General features: G+C 42.9%; 1 protein-coding gene across 5 annotated transcripts in view; it reads left to right on the top strand.

The window, feature by feature from the left end:
* Positions 1-16,639, top strand: part of ptprz1a (protein tyrosine phosphatase receptor type Z1a) — a 94,873-nt gene that overhangs the window by 24,051 nt on the left and 54,183 nt on the right. For all 5 annotated transcript variants that reach the window (XM_083763926.1, XM_083763927.1, XM_083763925.1 and 2 more), the window contains exon 2: positions 12,613-12,684. Coding sequence is in view for 4 of the 5 variants with exons in the window: in XM_083763927.1 (XP_083620053.1) it covers positions 12,613-12,684 (72 nt within the window). In the remaining variant the exon portion in view is untranslated. The remainder of the gene's footprint in view (positions 1-12,612; positions 12,685-16,639) is intronic.

Genomic DNA, 16,639 nt, shown 5'->3' with positions numbered 1-16,639 from the left:
GCTGTGGTGAGTGGAGGCAAGTGTAGTGGATGCAGGTGATTGTGAACGGGGAGTGGCTAATGAGTGAGGGCAAGTGTGGTCGATAGGGAGGCGATTGAGAACGGAGTGTGGCCGTGATAAGCAGAGGGTGGTCTCTACCAAGCCCCCAGTGCAGCTCTCCAACGTTGAAGCACTGGGCCCTAGTGGTAAGAGGTAGGACTGCAGGCGGACCCGTGGAGTTATGACTAGGAAACCCCGTTCAGCTGGGCTTTAACATTGAGCGCCCGTTTGCACTTCCACATTTTGGACACCAAATTTGGTGTCCAAATTGGGGAAAAAGACACGGAAGTACACGGTTCTTCCGGGTGCTTCAAAACGCCACTAAGCAACTTCCACTGAAAGGAATAGCGGGGGGCAGGGCTGTCGCTCCGGTTCAGTCCTTTTAATACTCTATGGTCACTACTCCTGAACCTACATTGAACACAACTACATTTATAGAGCCCTGGACATTTATAACACCCCAGTCACCTATAGGGTTTTTATATAGGCTACTGTATATTCTACACTTGGTATCTTGATGCATGTTCAAAGTAAAGCCTCCATCAGTGTTGTTTTTGGCAGCAAAATTAGATTTTAGTTTTAGTCATTGTCTTTTGAATAGTTTTAATTTAGTTTTAGTCACATTTTAGTCACCTGGAATGATTTAGTGTTAGTCTAGTTTTAGTCGACTAAATACCATAAGATTTTAGTCGACTAAAATGTATTTTGGCGGGCCTTGATGCCGTCGTAATGACTGATTCTACACTTGCTGAAAATAGCCGATCTACAGTATTGTAAAATGACTTCTACTGGGGCACTAGTCCCTATCTAACATTTTAGTCTAGTTTTTATTTGTTGACGAAATTGTCAGTACATTTAGTCGTCGTAATTAGTTTTTATTTAGCTTCCATTTAGCTTCCGTCAGTGGAAATAGGTAGTCGATGGACATTTTTCGTCTCAGTTTTAGTCGACGAAATCAACACTGGCCTCCACCATTGATTATTAATGAGTGGTGTAGTACTGTACATGGAGACGGTTATGATCTTTTGACCTCTCCAGTGTTCCGACTCCAAACAAACGACAGGTGACTCCTCAAAGTCAGGAGTCACCCCCCCCCCCCTTGCTCCGGATGAGCAACGACGAGGTAGGACAGAGCATAGTTTAGTTTGAATGGTTTTTACTTAGTTTGTTTTCATGCCATTAGACAAAACAAGGAAAACAAAGCTAAAACTGCATTTTCTCCCTTTTTAGTTTGAATAATGTGTCCCATACTCAAGGCATTATAACTTCAGGCTTAACTAGGTATTATACTGTATATTGTAAGCTGCAGGTGTGCCCTTTGTAGTCGCCATTGTCACAGTCTCGGTGTGGTCTGTAACTCAAGCTTCGAATGTGTTTGATGTGTGTGTGCGTCTGTGCGTGCGTGCGTGCATGCGTGCATGCGTGATTGTTTGTCCACGTCCACTATTCACACAAGGGCCACACGGGCCAACAAGAGGGGAGAGACCTTGGGCACTGCTGCACAGACCTGGCAGTAAAAAAAAGCCACAGCTAATTAAAGTGAAACTGAACCGACATGTCATTCAGACAACCAGGCGTTCAAAGGGACGGCATGTGTCTGGAATCTATCTGTATGATGTGGAACCACCATGTGGTTAGACTGTCTTCCCTGAGATTGGGAGGTCGGGTGTTCGATCCCCTGTCATACCAAAGACTATAAAAAGACGGTAGTAAGTCACTCCGACATACTAGCGCCATCATGTCCAGGGGGTGTATTTGTACGTCAAGCCGCCTCACGCTACAGAAACAGGAGATTGGCTTCTGCCCTGTATGAGCCACATGGCTTGGCAATGCAATGTATGTGGAAAGGGCTGTTACTAATATCAGTGTAACAAAATTATAGTTTCAGCTCTAATAAATTCAGTGTAGAAAGAGAATCTAATTGGGAGCTCACCTTCTTATTGTCTCCACCAGGCCGAAGGCATGGGGGGAGAGTATGTTTTGCACTCCGTCCGTCCGTGTGTCCGTCCGTCCGTGTGTCCGTCCGTCCGTCCGTCCGTCCGTCCGTGAGCAGCTAATCTCGGCCACCGTTAACCCGGTCGATGCCAAATTTTGCACACACACTCCCTGGATGCCAACGATGAACCTCTGCCCCAAACTTTCCACAACGGCCTGTTATAGCGCCACCAGGAGGCCGCTTTGCGCAAAACAAGTTTTTGCACAGTACACCTACAGATTTTGTCCAAACATCACGCAAATTGGTACACAGTCTCTCTAGAGCCATTCAACCAAACCGGTCTTTCACATTTCTCAGACTCCATCCTGATTGGTTAACATTGGCTTCCAAAGTTCACAGGAGTGCTCAGTTTCAAACAAAATGCTGCAAATCATGAACACATCGCGTGATTTCCGTGAAATTGTGCACCCACATTCCCACTAGGCCGAGGACGAAATGCCACATGAACAATTTCAACTCAGCCTCAAGGTGGCGCTATAACTGGCCGAAAAGTGTTTTTACCTCTAACTGCACGGATCTGTGGATAACTTTCTATGCCAACTCCCTAGAGGCCAAGGAAAAACCTTTGCCTGGAATTTTTCACATCTGCTCTTTATAGCGCCACCAGGAGGCCGACATATGTAAAACACATTTTCTATTATTACTCCTTCACATTTCATCCAAATTTCACGCAAATCGGTACACATGATCTCCATAGTCATGTGATCAACACAGGTTTGTTTGATTTCTCATATTCCATCCTGATTGGCCACAATTGGCTCCTACAGTTTTCAGGAGTAGCCCGCTTTGTACAAATCGCCACAACTCCTCAACGCAGCGTCCGATTGCCATGAAACTGTGCACGCATATTCCCACTAGGCTGAGGAAGAATCCTGGTGGAGACATGTGCCCAGAAGGGCACTTTTTCTAGTTTAAACTCTCTTTTACAATGGAAAACTATTTCTTATCATACACGCTCTCAATATTATTTGATGCTTGAGACCATACCTGTACATACCTCCACTACACCTGGAAAATCTGCTTTCAAGTGCTCTGCCCCACACACTTGGAGCACCTTACAGACTTCACTAAAGTACAGCTCTCTTCCTTCTCTATATCGCTTTCAACTTGATATATCAACGTTGGTAAATATCAACTGTACCTGTTTTAATGGAGTTGATCACTATGTAATGTTCCTTTATTATTACCAGTAATTTACTTTATTCATCTATGTTTTGTTTTCTTTGTGTGTCCCCCATTGTACATTGTTGATGTGTTGTAATCTCGGCACCACTGAAAAAGAGGGTCTCAGCCCTCAGTGTGTTCTCCGAGAACTAATTGAAATGTTAATGTGTATTTTCAGTATTTAACTAGATAAAGTGCCCCTCTGGGCACAGGTCTCCACCAGGGCAGGTCAGGATGTGTAATAGGCCAATGTGAAAATGGTGCCATTTCTTCTTATGCCTTGGATGGCAATTAGATGATTTTTTTTGTTCCAAAATTGTGTTTTGCAAAGATGCACGTGTTGGTGGCGCTATAACAGGCCAATGTGAAAAGGATGGGAGTTCTACAGTAGGAAAGATATTTCAATCCAATCCAACTTTTGTTCAAATAAAGCACATTTCATGACAACAGAGTTGACCAAAGTGCTCCTACAGTCAGCACAATAAAACACAAAGCAGTAAAAATACAAAACAACTCTCAAACTGGGACTTAAGATGTCGTCCCTCGAGGGTAAATTCCTTTGCGCGTGCAGCAATGTAATTATTATACAACAACAACAACAACAACAGCAGCACACTTGCCAACAATACAACGGCAATAGCAAAACAAAATGACAGACAGACAGCAGTATGCAGTACATGCCCAGCGACGCCTGTTGTTTAAGGCGGCTGTGACTGCAGGTATATTATCAGGCTTTTCCCACAGTGACTGTGAGCCCTTTTGTATCTCAAGGTTTTGTAGCGCCCGGAGCAGGGGGGGGGGGGGGGGGGGGGGGGGCATTATAGGGTAAGGTGGTGATTGGAGAGAATTGAGTGGGTGTGTGTGTGGGATACCCTGGTCCTATTGAGAAGACACGTGTAGAGAGTGTTAGAGATAACTTGTAGATCTGCTATTTTCGGTGGCGCAACCCTGCACTCTTTATTTACTGGAGATGCGGTGTACGCCACTGGATTTCGAAAAATTTTAGTTCAGGAGACTTCGAAAAAAAACCCAATTCTCCTGAATGCTGCCTGTATGGCATGGAAAGGACATTTGTTTCACCTGCATTTGTGGTCTGGAGAGTGCAGTTGTTTTACAGACGGGTAAAATGACAGGGGCTGAAGCCCCCTTTGATGTCTATGTGTGACTGTGTGCACGTCTCTGCTATTGAGATTGCAATGCGTGCAATGCACCTTTTGTGGTTTGGTTAGTTCCATGAGGTTGGGGGGGTGTGGGGAGACCAATTATTATCCTGTGGCAACAGTGTTGGTTATATACGTGTGACTTTTGCCCAGTTAGTTAGTAGTCTCTAGTCGAGAGGCAGAATGTTGCCTCGCACAACTTTCCAATGCTTCCACCTATAAAGCCTGTCAGGCCCAGTAAAACAGTAGAACTGCTTTTTATGGCATGCAACACTAAATAAATAAGGCTTAACAGTGTGTACATCGGAAGTGCTGAATGATGAGAGAACAAGGCACACCCATACACACACATACACACTTCTGTTTCTCCTGTGCTGTCGTACTGTAAATGAAATTAGTCGAAGCCTATCTAAAGTTTTATATTCGTGAACTGTGCTTGTGTTTGGTCGATTATGCCCGGCTTCAATTCTGAATAGCAGATCACAGCTTCCTTTTTTTGCGACATTTATGAGGTGTAATATAGTTACAGACTAGACTCTCTGTAGTATTTAAAGATTGTGGACGAGTTGTCTCTGGCTTGAGACACCACGATGTTAGTGACAGATAACAAAGGCATGGATTAAAGTTCTCTGTCACCACAACTGATCTCAGTTAATAAGGATTCCATAGAAGTCAGCCTGCCTTCTATATGGAAGCATACCATGCATGCACCGAAAATAGGCGACCTACATGTCATACTGCGACTTGTAGATAGCCTATTTCCGGTTATTCATTACACGCATCACATAATAGGACTATGCCTAACGAAATGTTTTCATTTCAGTCGTGAGATTTTGTTTTGCTTTAATTAATATCTTATTAAAGACTCACCGTCCAGGTTGCCATACAGCTGCTGGACAAATCAGGCAGACTATGATCACTCAGCCAGGGAAGGGTATACGACCTCAGTATGATAATCCTTTGTTGGCACTAAATACGGACGTTGGCCGTGCACTTCACTACACTAAACATGAACTCACGCACGCACACACGCACGCACGCAAACACACACCCTCACTGCCAACGGCCGCACGCACGCACACACTGTAATTGAATCCTGTTGATCTGCCTGGTTGCTTAACTGACAGGTGTTTCATGCCAGGGATATTGTTTACACTACAGGTATTAGTTTCCATTTCCACTTTAAATGGTAGGGGCTTAATTTAGTTGCATCCTTTTACTGCCAACCACAAAGTACTGTCTGAGGCTGTTGGCAGTGAGGGGCCACGCTGTGGTGGCTTTAGATTGATTTAACAGATACCATTCATTGAACCGTTCCTTTATTTGCAAGGTGGATAGAGTGTCTGTGCCTGTGGTATAGGGGAGGCTGTAGTAGGGGATCTTCTTTTATAGCTGTCTGAAGGCCTACAGCTGAGTTGCTATAACTTAGCAGTGGCATTAACGTACAACGTCATCAATTCTTTGTTTTATTATCTGTTGACTTGACAGTGACTGTCTGACTAAGTAGTGTACAGTAGAAGTCAGTGTGTTGAGTAATTAAATAAGACAATTGTTCTGAAAGGACGCAGTATGAGAAAGGAAGAAGGAGAGATAATCTCTGCGAGGACAAAATGTAACACATGTTATTTGAAAGCGGTAGATTGAGAACATTGACGCGTGGAATTATGAATGTCTGAGTTTTCTATACTGAAGGGAATTATAGACTTAACTCATTAGTTTCAGTCTAGAAATAAGTTCAGCACTTTAATCAATTTTTAATGCTGATTTGATCTCTGGACTGAGCCGACACAATATCTAACTGACTAATTCCCTTCGTTTCTGAAGACATTCCATTCATTTCTGAGTCACTGTGTGACAGCTGCTTATTATTATTATTATTGCTGATGTTCACCAGTATACGCATGCACTCAAACCAGTATAGATTCCCCAGTAAGCAGAGGAGTGTTAACAAATCCTCTCTCAGGCCTCTCCACAAAAAAAAGAGAAAGAAAAAGAAAAATACTTGAACTTTGAAGTTCCAATTAACCCCTGAACCTTTAACAAGAGGTCATCGCGGCCTTGGACCTCAGTGTTGGTGGGACATGATTCAATGAAGAACCAACGGTTCCATCAGATGGAAAACAAACAAACAAAAAAAGTCAAGGAAATAAACAATTTGTAATTTGCTTCTGGATAGCTTATTGTTCCTTTATTAGCATCTTGGTGGGAGACTTGCATGTCATGTAAGTAAACTAAGTAGGACAGGTCGTAGTGGTTTAATTGTCTGTATATCAGCTGAGCAACGAGGGCATCTCCTTTACAAGGTGTCAGACCCCTGGGAGATGGATTACTGATGGATCGCCACACCTACTATCATTTCCCAGCACTTTACCACGGCACGCACCTTAGTTACGCAAGCCATGCTACTCATACTCTGAGTTCCCTGGGATCAAACCCAGAACCGCGTGGCCCAAAGGCAACTTTACCCAGATATTGGCACATCATGACTATAAAGCTAACCGGCTAACCACACTGAATCACGGTATAGCAAATTGGGCATGCAGTGGGATTCAATTCAAAGGAGGCAGACATTCCAGTCTTATGCAATTAAACAGATACAATGTTGCTCATTTGAATAGTTTGGAATATTTTGTGATGTTATCATAGTCATTGATGTTATCATACTCAACCAAGCTCAATAAAATCATCAAGAAGGCCAGCTCGGTTGTTGGCCTTCGAATGGAGAGCCTGCAGTCGGTCGCTGAGAGGAGGATCAAGGACAAACTAAACTCCATGCTGGCAAATCCCTCCCACCCATTTTATGTCATGTTACAGGATAGGGTGAGCGCCTTCAGTCGAAGGCTCACCTTCCCCCCGATAATGCATACGGAGCGGTCTAGACTCTTTCATGCCAACTGCCATCAGACTATAATGCAAAAAGCATAAGAACTGCCTCCCCAAAGTTTGCTTATGGTCCCTTAGTGGTTCTGGTCTAGTGTGTTTATGTTGTGTTTATTGTTTTTCTGTCTGTCCAGCTTGATTTATGTGTCACTCTGTGCTATAGCGCTTAAATTTCCCTTCGGGGATTAATAAAGTATATCTCATCTCATCTCATAGTATAGTTTATAGGGTTCTCAACTATATATTGCCCCTGTGAGGTCGTGAACCTGACACAGTGAAGTCCCAACACTGTCACATTGAGCACGCTCGCAAAAAAATTCACGGGACTGCGCTCACGTAAATACGCTTGCGTTGTCGCAATCTGTACATTGAAACTATACAATCTATAGGGTGCCGGGTCAACAAGTGAACCTGGCATCTGTCTACAGTAAAATGCCATCTAAATTACATTATGACCTTTGCATTTTATAAGCCTGCAAGGTCATCAAGGTATCAGTATGTTTGCTCTGTGTAGAACCGTTCTGTAGTTTCACGTTTTTCTGTTGATAATGGTTAATGTTATACCAAATGTGTACCCACAATTTCAGAGTTACTTTACAGTACAACACATTAAAATAATATGATACAGCAGCACTATAATGCAATAAATGCAGGATTACTTTCTCTTCATTTAACTGGCAACAATTTGAAGTCCTTTAAGCCTCAGATAACTGTGGCTGCGTAGCGTGTTTACTGTTTACCACTAATACACAGTTCATCCATGCACATACCTGTTGTGTTTGCCTTGGGTGGAAATTCTTTTGGTTATTATTAGTGATGCACTGAATATTTGGCCGCGGAAAATATCCGGCAGAAAATGGCTAAAAATGCATTTTCGGCCTATTCAGTTTGGGCCAAAATAGGCAGAAAATATAGCACTGAATAAATGTTTTATGGACCCATAATACATTCATAACTGAATGCCTGGAGAAACAGAACGTCCCAGGAATGTGTGGTCGAGGTCTGCTTGAGCAAGACACTTAACCCCTAACTTGTAGATCTGTTATTTTCACTATTTTAATGTAAAATAACCCCTAGCAAACCATAGCCTGCTAGCTGAACACTGTTGCTGACTTCTGACTGACTGACTGACTGACTGACTGACTGACTGACTGACTGACTGACTGACTGACTGACTGACTGACTGACTGACTGACTGACTGACTGACTGACTGACTGACTGACTGACTGACTGACTGACTGACTGACTCACTCACTCACTCTGTCAGCTATAGTGTTTGATATGAGTACAGAGTCCTGCCATTGCTTTGTCACTAAACACAAGTTCCTTATTGCTCTGCTCCAGTTTGTTTAGCCAGAGGCACCGAAAAGCAATGACCCTCAGAGTTATTGTTTAATAACTGTAGGCAGCATTCCAAGCATTGTTTTTGTGGCTGGCTGAAACGCTAGTGAAAAATAAATATTTGTTTTCAAAAATTGATGAGCTTGTAGATCGGCTATTTTTCATTATTATTTTTTATATGACTTAAGTGGTTAAATAAAATAATTTCATGTGACATGCATATTTACTAGTGATTGATCAAATCTAAAATATCAGTTACATATTACTTCTACAAATACTCCTTCGGCTAAAAACGGGCATAATAACCGACATTTGGAAAAGTGGCTATGGCCATTTTTAATGAAAATGTGGAAATTCTGCCTGCATACAGTGGTAGGTTGTTAACCCATTTAGACCTGAGGACGTTTATACAAATGCCTTCTAAATCATGACAGTTTTCTGAAAAATGCATGTATCTATGTCAGTGGTTCTCAAACATTTTCATGTCAAGGACACCCAAATATAATTATGTAATTGGCCGCCGACCCCCATTTGAAAATATTTTGTTCCAGGGACCCTTCCAGAAGCAAACATTTGAGTTAAAATCATTCGCTCTGAAATAATATATATTCCGAGATTTGCACCACATTGTCACGATTTTTCAAAAATAGCAGATTTACAAGCTCATAGCGTGGCACCGAGTGCCGCACTATGAGCTTGTAGATCTGCTATTTTTCAATAGCTAAAATATAAAATAATTGGTTAAAACACCAAAAGGGGTTCCCGTCCTGAATAGGTTTGCCTGCATATACAGTAGTAGGTTGTTAATGGCACCCCGACTTTCAGCAGCTGTCACAGATTCTCCTATAAGGGAAACTGAATTTCAATCTTTGTCAGATGTGTTAGTAGACACCTTTACAAACACATTGGGGAAGATATTTAGTGGTATAAGGAAATATTGTATATTGTTCTGATAATATTCCATGATGTTAGTTGTTTTGTTTTGTTATTGTCTCCACCAGGCCGAAGGCATGGGGAGAGAATATTTTTGCACTCCGTCCGTGTGTCTGTCCGTCCTTCCGTCCGTCCGTTACCAGCTAATCTCCGGCACCGCTGGCCCAATCCATGCCAAACTTTGCACACACACACACACACACACACACACACACACACACACACACAACGACGAACCTCTGCCCCAAATATTCCTCAACGGCCTGTTATAGCGCCACCATGAGGCCGATTTAGGCAAATCACATTTCTGTAGATTACTCGTACAGATTTTATCCATACATCACTCAATTTGGTATACACTATCTCCATAGTCATGTGATCAACACGGATCTGCACCATTTCTCATCTTCCATCCTGATTGGCTAAGATTGGCTTCCAAAGCTCACATGATTGGTTCGTTTCGAACAAAATGCCACAAATCACAAACAGTGTGCAATTTCCGTGAAATTTTACACGCACATTTCCACTGGGCCGAGGAGGACGACATGCCACTTTCCAAATCAGCCTCACGGTGGCGCTATAACAGGGCAATTCCTGTTTTTGCCAATAACTGGGATCTGTATACAACAGACATTTTCAACATTTTCAGGAGTGGCCCGTTTTGTACAAAATGTCCTGCTCATCCATAATTCTATCCTCAGAGATGCTATGAGTGATCTGGCTCTGCATTTCCTCAACAAAATGAAGAAAATTGTTGCAAAACAAAAACAAACTAAACAAACATCATTATATTACATCACACACACTCCTATCCTCCTGGTGGAGACCTGTGCCCAGAAGGGCACTTTTTCTAGTTTATTTTCTTTCGTCTAACTTTTTCTTCAGACAGCCGCAGGGAAAGAATAATTTTGGTGCCTCATTGAGCCCCCAGGGCTGTGAGGCACCTCCAGCACTTTCCATTTTGTATCATCACAATTTAACAGGCCATTTACTACTGTGGTTCTAGATAACAGTTAAAGTGACAATTCATTATTTATTACTGCATCAAAAGTAATACAAACTATACTATACTATACTATATCAACTGGACAAACATGGGGCAAATTGTCAAATAAGAAAGAGGCAAACAATTTTAAAATAACCAAGCTTGTAGATCATCCATATTTATAAACCGAGTCAACCGGGGGGTGGGGGTTGTGGCCTGAAAAGGATGGTTGACAAACTAAACTCCATGCTGGCAAATCCCTCCCACCCATTTTATGTCATGTTACAGGATAGGGTGAGCGCCTTCAGTCGAAGGCTCACCTTCCCCCTGATAATGCATACAGAGCGGTCTAGACTCTTTCATGCCAACTGCCATCAGAGTATAATGCAAAAAGCATAAGAACTGCCTCCCCAAAGTTTGTGGCTTTCGCCCTTTATTTTATATATTTTATGGAGGGACAGACAGTAGGCTGACAGGAAATGGGGAAAGAGATGGGGGGATTTAAAGAGATGGGGGTACATTTGTACACTCTCAGAGTTAAATTAACATTGATTTTACAATATAAATCGGGGTCCCAGAGATAGAAAAAATGCCATTAAATGGGGGTCCGTAGACTAATGCATGTCAAACTGGGGGTCCTTGACATTAAACTGGTTGAGAATCACTGCTAGAGCCGTAAAAAACTTCTCTTGTGGGAGGTCCCTGGCATGTCTTTTCAAATGGGGCGTCCGCAGGATAATTAGTGTCAATTTGGGGGTCCTTGACATGAAAGATTTTGGGAACCATTGCTCTGAAGCACCTGTTGTGGTAGATGTCCCGCAGGCATCAAGAGAAAGCTCCCTGTGTTGCTGCTCAGCCCATCTCACCTACCACAACACATCCTGGGAAGAAGAGCTCTTTCCATAATACCTTTTAGAGACAAGCCCCTGGTAGAATGCTCTGCCATGTGTTATAGTGGAATAGAACGATTTCCAGGATTCTCTGACTGAGACCTTGCATTTCTTCAGCTGCCTGTGATTTGTGATAGTAGTACAGGCATTTATTTCTCTTGCTTTCTTTGCCACTGCAGCCTCTGCGCGCAAACTCTGGTCCTGTATATCATTGGTTCTCAAAGTGGGGTCTGGGGGACACCCAGGGGTCCTTGGGGGGGATTGTGTAGCAGGGTGCCCGCATCAAATTTAGTTAACATTATCGTCACAATCATTTTTAACCACTTTAACCCATTCAGGCCTGACGTCGACATTTTTAGAAATGTCATGACAATTTTTTGAAAGATTTGAGGCACATTTTAACGATTTTTTAAAAATAGCAGACCTACAAGCTTGTAGATCTGCTATTTTTCAATAGCTAAATTATAACATAATGTATGTAACCCGCTCAAAATGGGTTAACCATTATGTTATACTTTGGCTATTTAAAAATAGCAGATACAAGATCTCCTATTTTTTAATAACCGTAAAATCGTTTGCAAATCCATATATTTGAGTGAACAGTTCTTTACTCAAATCTTCTCCTCTGTGGGGTCCCTGCCTGGCACAACATATTTTTGAGGTTGAATCGTACAATATTCTCTGACTTTTGTATCCAATTAGCTTAACCCCTGCTTGTAAAGATGAGCAGCATTGGAATACACTAGACTAGAGCCTTTGGGCATTCGCATGTACTAAAATAGATGATGTGTGCATGCATACCTGTGGCGTTTCATGGTTGCATTGTTATTGCATTGTTCATTCATAATCTGTTTTTTGAGTGGTGCAACCACTCCAAGGAACAGCAATGTTCGTGTTCACCTATGTGTTCACCCACCTTTGTGTTCATTAATGAGCACCAGTATAATGAGTACCAGTAGGGGCGCTGTTTGCCAGAAACAGAGAGAGAGAGAGAGACAGTGCTGCACTGTTGCCTGCTAATGAGAGAGAGACAGAGAGAGAGGGGGGGGGGGGGGGGGGAGAAACAGGGGAGTTGCACCACTCGGTTCACACGGGTGTGATTTTATTAGAGACTTATTGCTGGCACGACATACCATAACCCACAACACATGTAATCTAATCAAAGACATCAGTTACTGTATGAACATGTTCTGATTAAACCCCACCTTTTCTTCTTGTTGCAGCTCAAGTGGTACACGGTTATGGCTACCGGAATCAGCGCAAATTCTCAGAGGACATCGACTGGTCCTATGCAGGTATGTCAATGTTATGCGTCCCTAAGCTGGGGACTGTTTTTTGTACCAAAATTAGCAGATCTACGAGCTTGTGTCAATGCGTTGCAACCAAGGGGCAGGTGAGGCACTCCAACGTTGAAGCGCTGGGCCCTAGTGGTAAGAGGAAGGACTGCATGTGGACCCGTGGATTCATGACGAGGAAACCCCGTGCAGCTGGGCTTTAACATTGAGCGCTCGGTTGCACTTCCGCATTTGGGCACCAAAAATTTGTGCCCAAATGCTGAATCGGCGAAAAAAGGCGGAAGTAGACGGTTCTTCCGGGTGCTTCAAAACGCCAATGAGCAACTTCCACTGACATGAATAGCGGAGGGGGGCGGAGCTTCGCGCCAGATCAGTCTCTATCCTTTTAATACTCTATGGTTGCAACACGTCAGAACACATCACGTTGTGAACTTGTAGATCGGCAATATTTTTTGAAAAATTGAAAAATGGAAGTGTCCTATTAGTACTAAAGTCTCCTTTGATACTTCCAGTCAGCCAAGTACAGTACAGGGTACAAATCATTCAAATGTAAAAGAATAGGCTACGGAATAATTTTAGGAATAATAAAGACGATAGGACCTTCTGGGCAAATAAGGCAGGAGATGCACTTGACGAGCACAGCTTTGATGTACTGATGCACAGCTGAAGGTCACTGTCCTCAAAGAAGCTGTCTTATGGAAGTATTATTATCAAGTGTGTGTGGGTGCGTGTGCGTGTGTGCGGTCATGTGTTCATGACCATACGTACATACGTACATGAGTCATACTGTGACTCACAGATGATGACTATCATAGCACAAATGATCATATAGGCTACGAAGCTCCAAGTCTTTCACTTTCATCTTACTATAAAGGAATAGCATATGGAATGCCCTTCCCTGACCTTGCTACAAGATGAACCAATCTGTATGGTCTAGATTAGTGGTTCCCAAACTGTGGTGCGTGCGCCCCTTGTGGTGCGCGAGCGCCTTCTAGGGGGTGCGCGACATGAAAAGTCTAATGGTGGTGTTATTTTAAATATATTAACATATGCCAAATATATGGCAAGTAATGCAGAATATGGCCTATGCTGCATATATTATGCCATATTCAGGTTCATATATGTGCATATATGTGGATAAAAAGGAAATATATGTCTCTATATATAGCTTATGCAATTTATATGTCCATGTGGGGACGTGCATCAGCTAGGTCGGGAGGTAACAGGGGGTGCATGGCCAAAAAGGTTTGTGAACCGCTGGTCTAGAAGACTAGAGAATGTTGATACCATTAGTGCTGGGGTTGGAGGTGGTCTCCTTACTGTTACATTGAGACATCTACAGACCAAAGCGTGTCTCTTACAGTACGCGTGGCTCTGCCAGAGGCCAGCTGCCTATTAGTGTACCTATAGAGCTGATCTGGCAAACCTCCGGACGGATCGATGATCGATCACAAGCCAAACAAGTATGAACAAGTTACCTTTTACATTCATTATTACATTTTAATTATAATATGAAAGTCAATGAGATTTGACACCGTGCAGTTGGACTGTTCAGACATCATCACCTCTCCATTGGGAGAGGGAGACAGTGGACATAAAACGTGTTGCTTTTACCCATTCAATCCGGGAAAGCATCCGTGTCGTTTTTTTTAAATCTTGGGAGATATCTCCAGATATACAAGCACACAGCCGTGCTGTGAGGTTGTAAGTCTTGTACATTTAAAAAAAGAAAAATCTAACATTTTGTAATAATTTAGAAATTCGAATCTTCTCTTCTGGTGGTCCCTGGCACAAACATTTTCAGATGGGGGTCAAACACATCAATTTGGGGGTATATGAGTACGTGTTGATGCTGTGTGGTCATTCAATTAGATCTGCTCTTTGTGTCTATAACTTTGTTTACGCCTGGTTCTGTGTGTAATGCCTGATTTATGCTCGTACAACGCATTGGACAGCAAATAGACAATTTATGAGCCCACAACAACGCGTGCTGTGAGCTCATTAATCTGCCATTTCTGGCACACAACAAAGTGTAAAGCAAGGAGGATTGATGCTCACATCATACACATTTAACTGCAACATGCATCTAAAACACATTTTAGAAATGTCTCCCGGGAAATGATTGTTTTACTTATAAACGTGAATACCATGCGGGCCATCATGACTTGGCTTGGCTTCACAAAAGCCCTAACCTATTGAGATGGTGATTTGTTGAGGGGCGTACGGGTGGGGGGGGGGGTAAAGATGCAGGAGAATTAATAATGTCCCATTTGAAAATATAATTTAGGAAAACATTCAAGTGTTTCTTTCTGCCTCGATCCTCTCCAGATTCTATTGAACCTATTCCCAATTTCCACATTTTACCCCCTTGTGGTGTCATGTTAGGGGATTTGCATCTGAATATGTTCTCCCCCAGCAAATGCATTTGATCTTCATGAATTTGAAAGAAGTTCTGGCACGCTGGCTGGTTTGGCATTGTATGGAGAGAGTGCTGTAAACCCAGGAAATGGCTGGTAAACAGTGGCTGGTTCCCAGCAGCTCAAAATTCTGTTATGTTACGTCCTTTCTGTCCAACAGCAAGATGGAAAGTAACACTGTAGCATCTGACAGAATGTCTGTCCGTCCGTCCGTCCGTCCGTCCGTCCGTCCGTCCGTCCGTCCGTCCGTCCGTCCGTCCGTCCGTCCGTCCGTCCGTCCGTCTGTCTGTCTGTATGTCCGTCCGTCCGTATATAAAGACCAAAACAAGAATATTAATAGTATTAATAATGAAAGTGCATAGTGGAAAGTACAGACTAGAGGGTTATTATCACATATTATTACTTAAGTTTTAACTCCCCTGTAGCCACGACCGAGATAGCTAGATTAATTTACCTTTGCACAGGTAGCCATGCCCGAGATCCCGAGATTTGATACATTTTAGCTCTGTTGCTAGCCAAGTCTATAAGCGTCTATGTAAGAAACAGCCAAAATCCCAGTGTGCACATGCGTCCATGCGTGCACACCGCCTATAGCAGGGTTCCCCAATTAATTTTCCTCAAGGGCCATATTTTGACTAGCGTACCAGGCTGGGGGCCGAGTCTGCCCTATTGGGGTACCCTGGCCTATAGTGATATTATGGCTCATAATGAGATAAAATACCATGCCCCATGTCAGCCTGTCAGCCTACTGTCTATCCCTCTATAAAAACATATGAAATAAAGGCGAAAGCCACAAAAAACCCCATTTAAAACGTTAATTCGAGCTCCCGCTGAACAAAACAATAATCGGGGGGCTAGTAGCCCTCTGTGGCTCCCACCAGACCACATGGGTAGACCTTACTGTAACAACAAGACCTCTTCTTCTCTGCTCATGTTGAAAATTCAGCTGGCACTCGCCACCTACCGCACCTACCGCTCCCTGGTGCTTAAAGTGTTCAGGAGTTTTAGAGTTTTTTGTTTTGTTTTGGTTTGTTTGTTTGTTTCAGAGCTTTGACAGCCGCAGGGAGAGAACTCATTGGGAGCCTTTATAAGCCCTGGTCTTTGAGAAACCTTCATTCCATCAACCACCTTCTTATCCCAATGTTTACTTTCACCCAATCCTATTCCTGTTCCTTTTTCTTTCTTTCTTTTCCCTTTTCTTTCTTTCTTTTTCTTTTTTTTAGTCGTTATGCTTTTTAATTCCTCCACACACACACACACACACACACACACACACACACACACACACACACACACACACACACACACACACACACACACACACACACACACACACACACACACACACTCCCTCCAGCCCAACACTCCCTCCTGTCAGGTGCCTGTGTTGTTTTTGACAGACATTTCTAGTCATAGTCTTTGGAATGAAACTTCATTTAGTTTTAGTCATATTTTAGTCAGCTGGAATGTTTTAGTGTTAGTCTAGTTTTAGTCCACTAAATGTCATAAGATTTTAGTCGACTAAATCTGCAGTTCAT

Source organism: Protomyctophum parallelum, assembly GCF_964188405.1.
Source record: "Protomyctophum parallelum genome assembly, chromosome: 4".
NCBI classification, from domain to species: domain Eukaryota; kingdom Metazoa; phylum Chordata; class Actinopteri; order Myctophiformes; family Myctophidae; genus Protomyctophum; species Protomyctophum parallelum.
The sequence above is the reverse complement of the archived record's forward strand: the minus strand, read 5'-3'. Positions and strand labels throughout refer to the sequence as shown.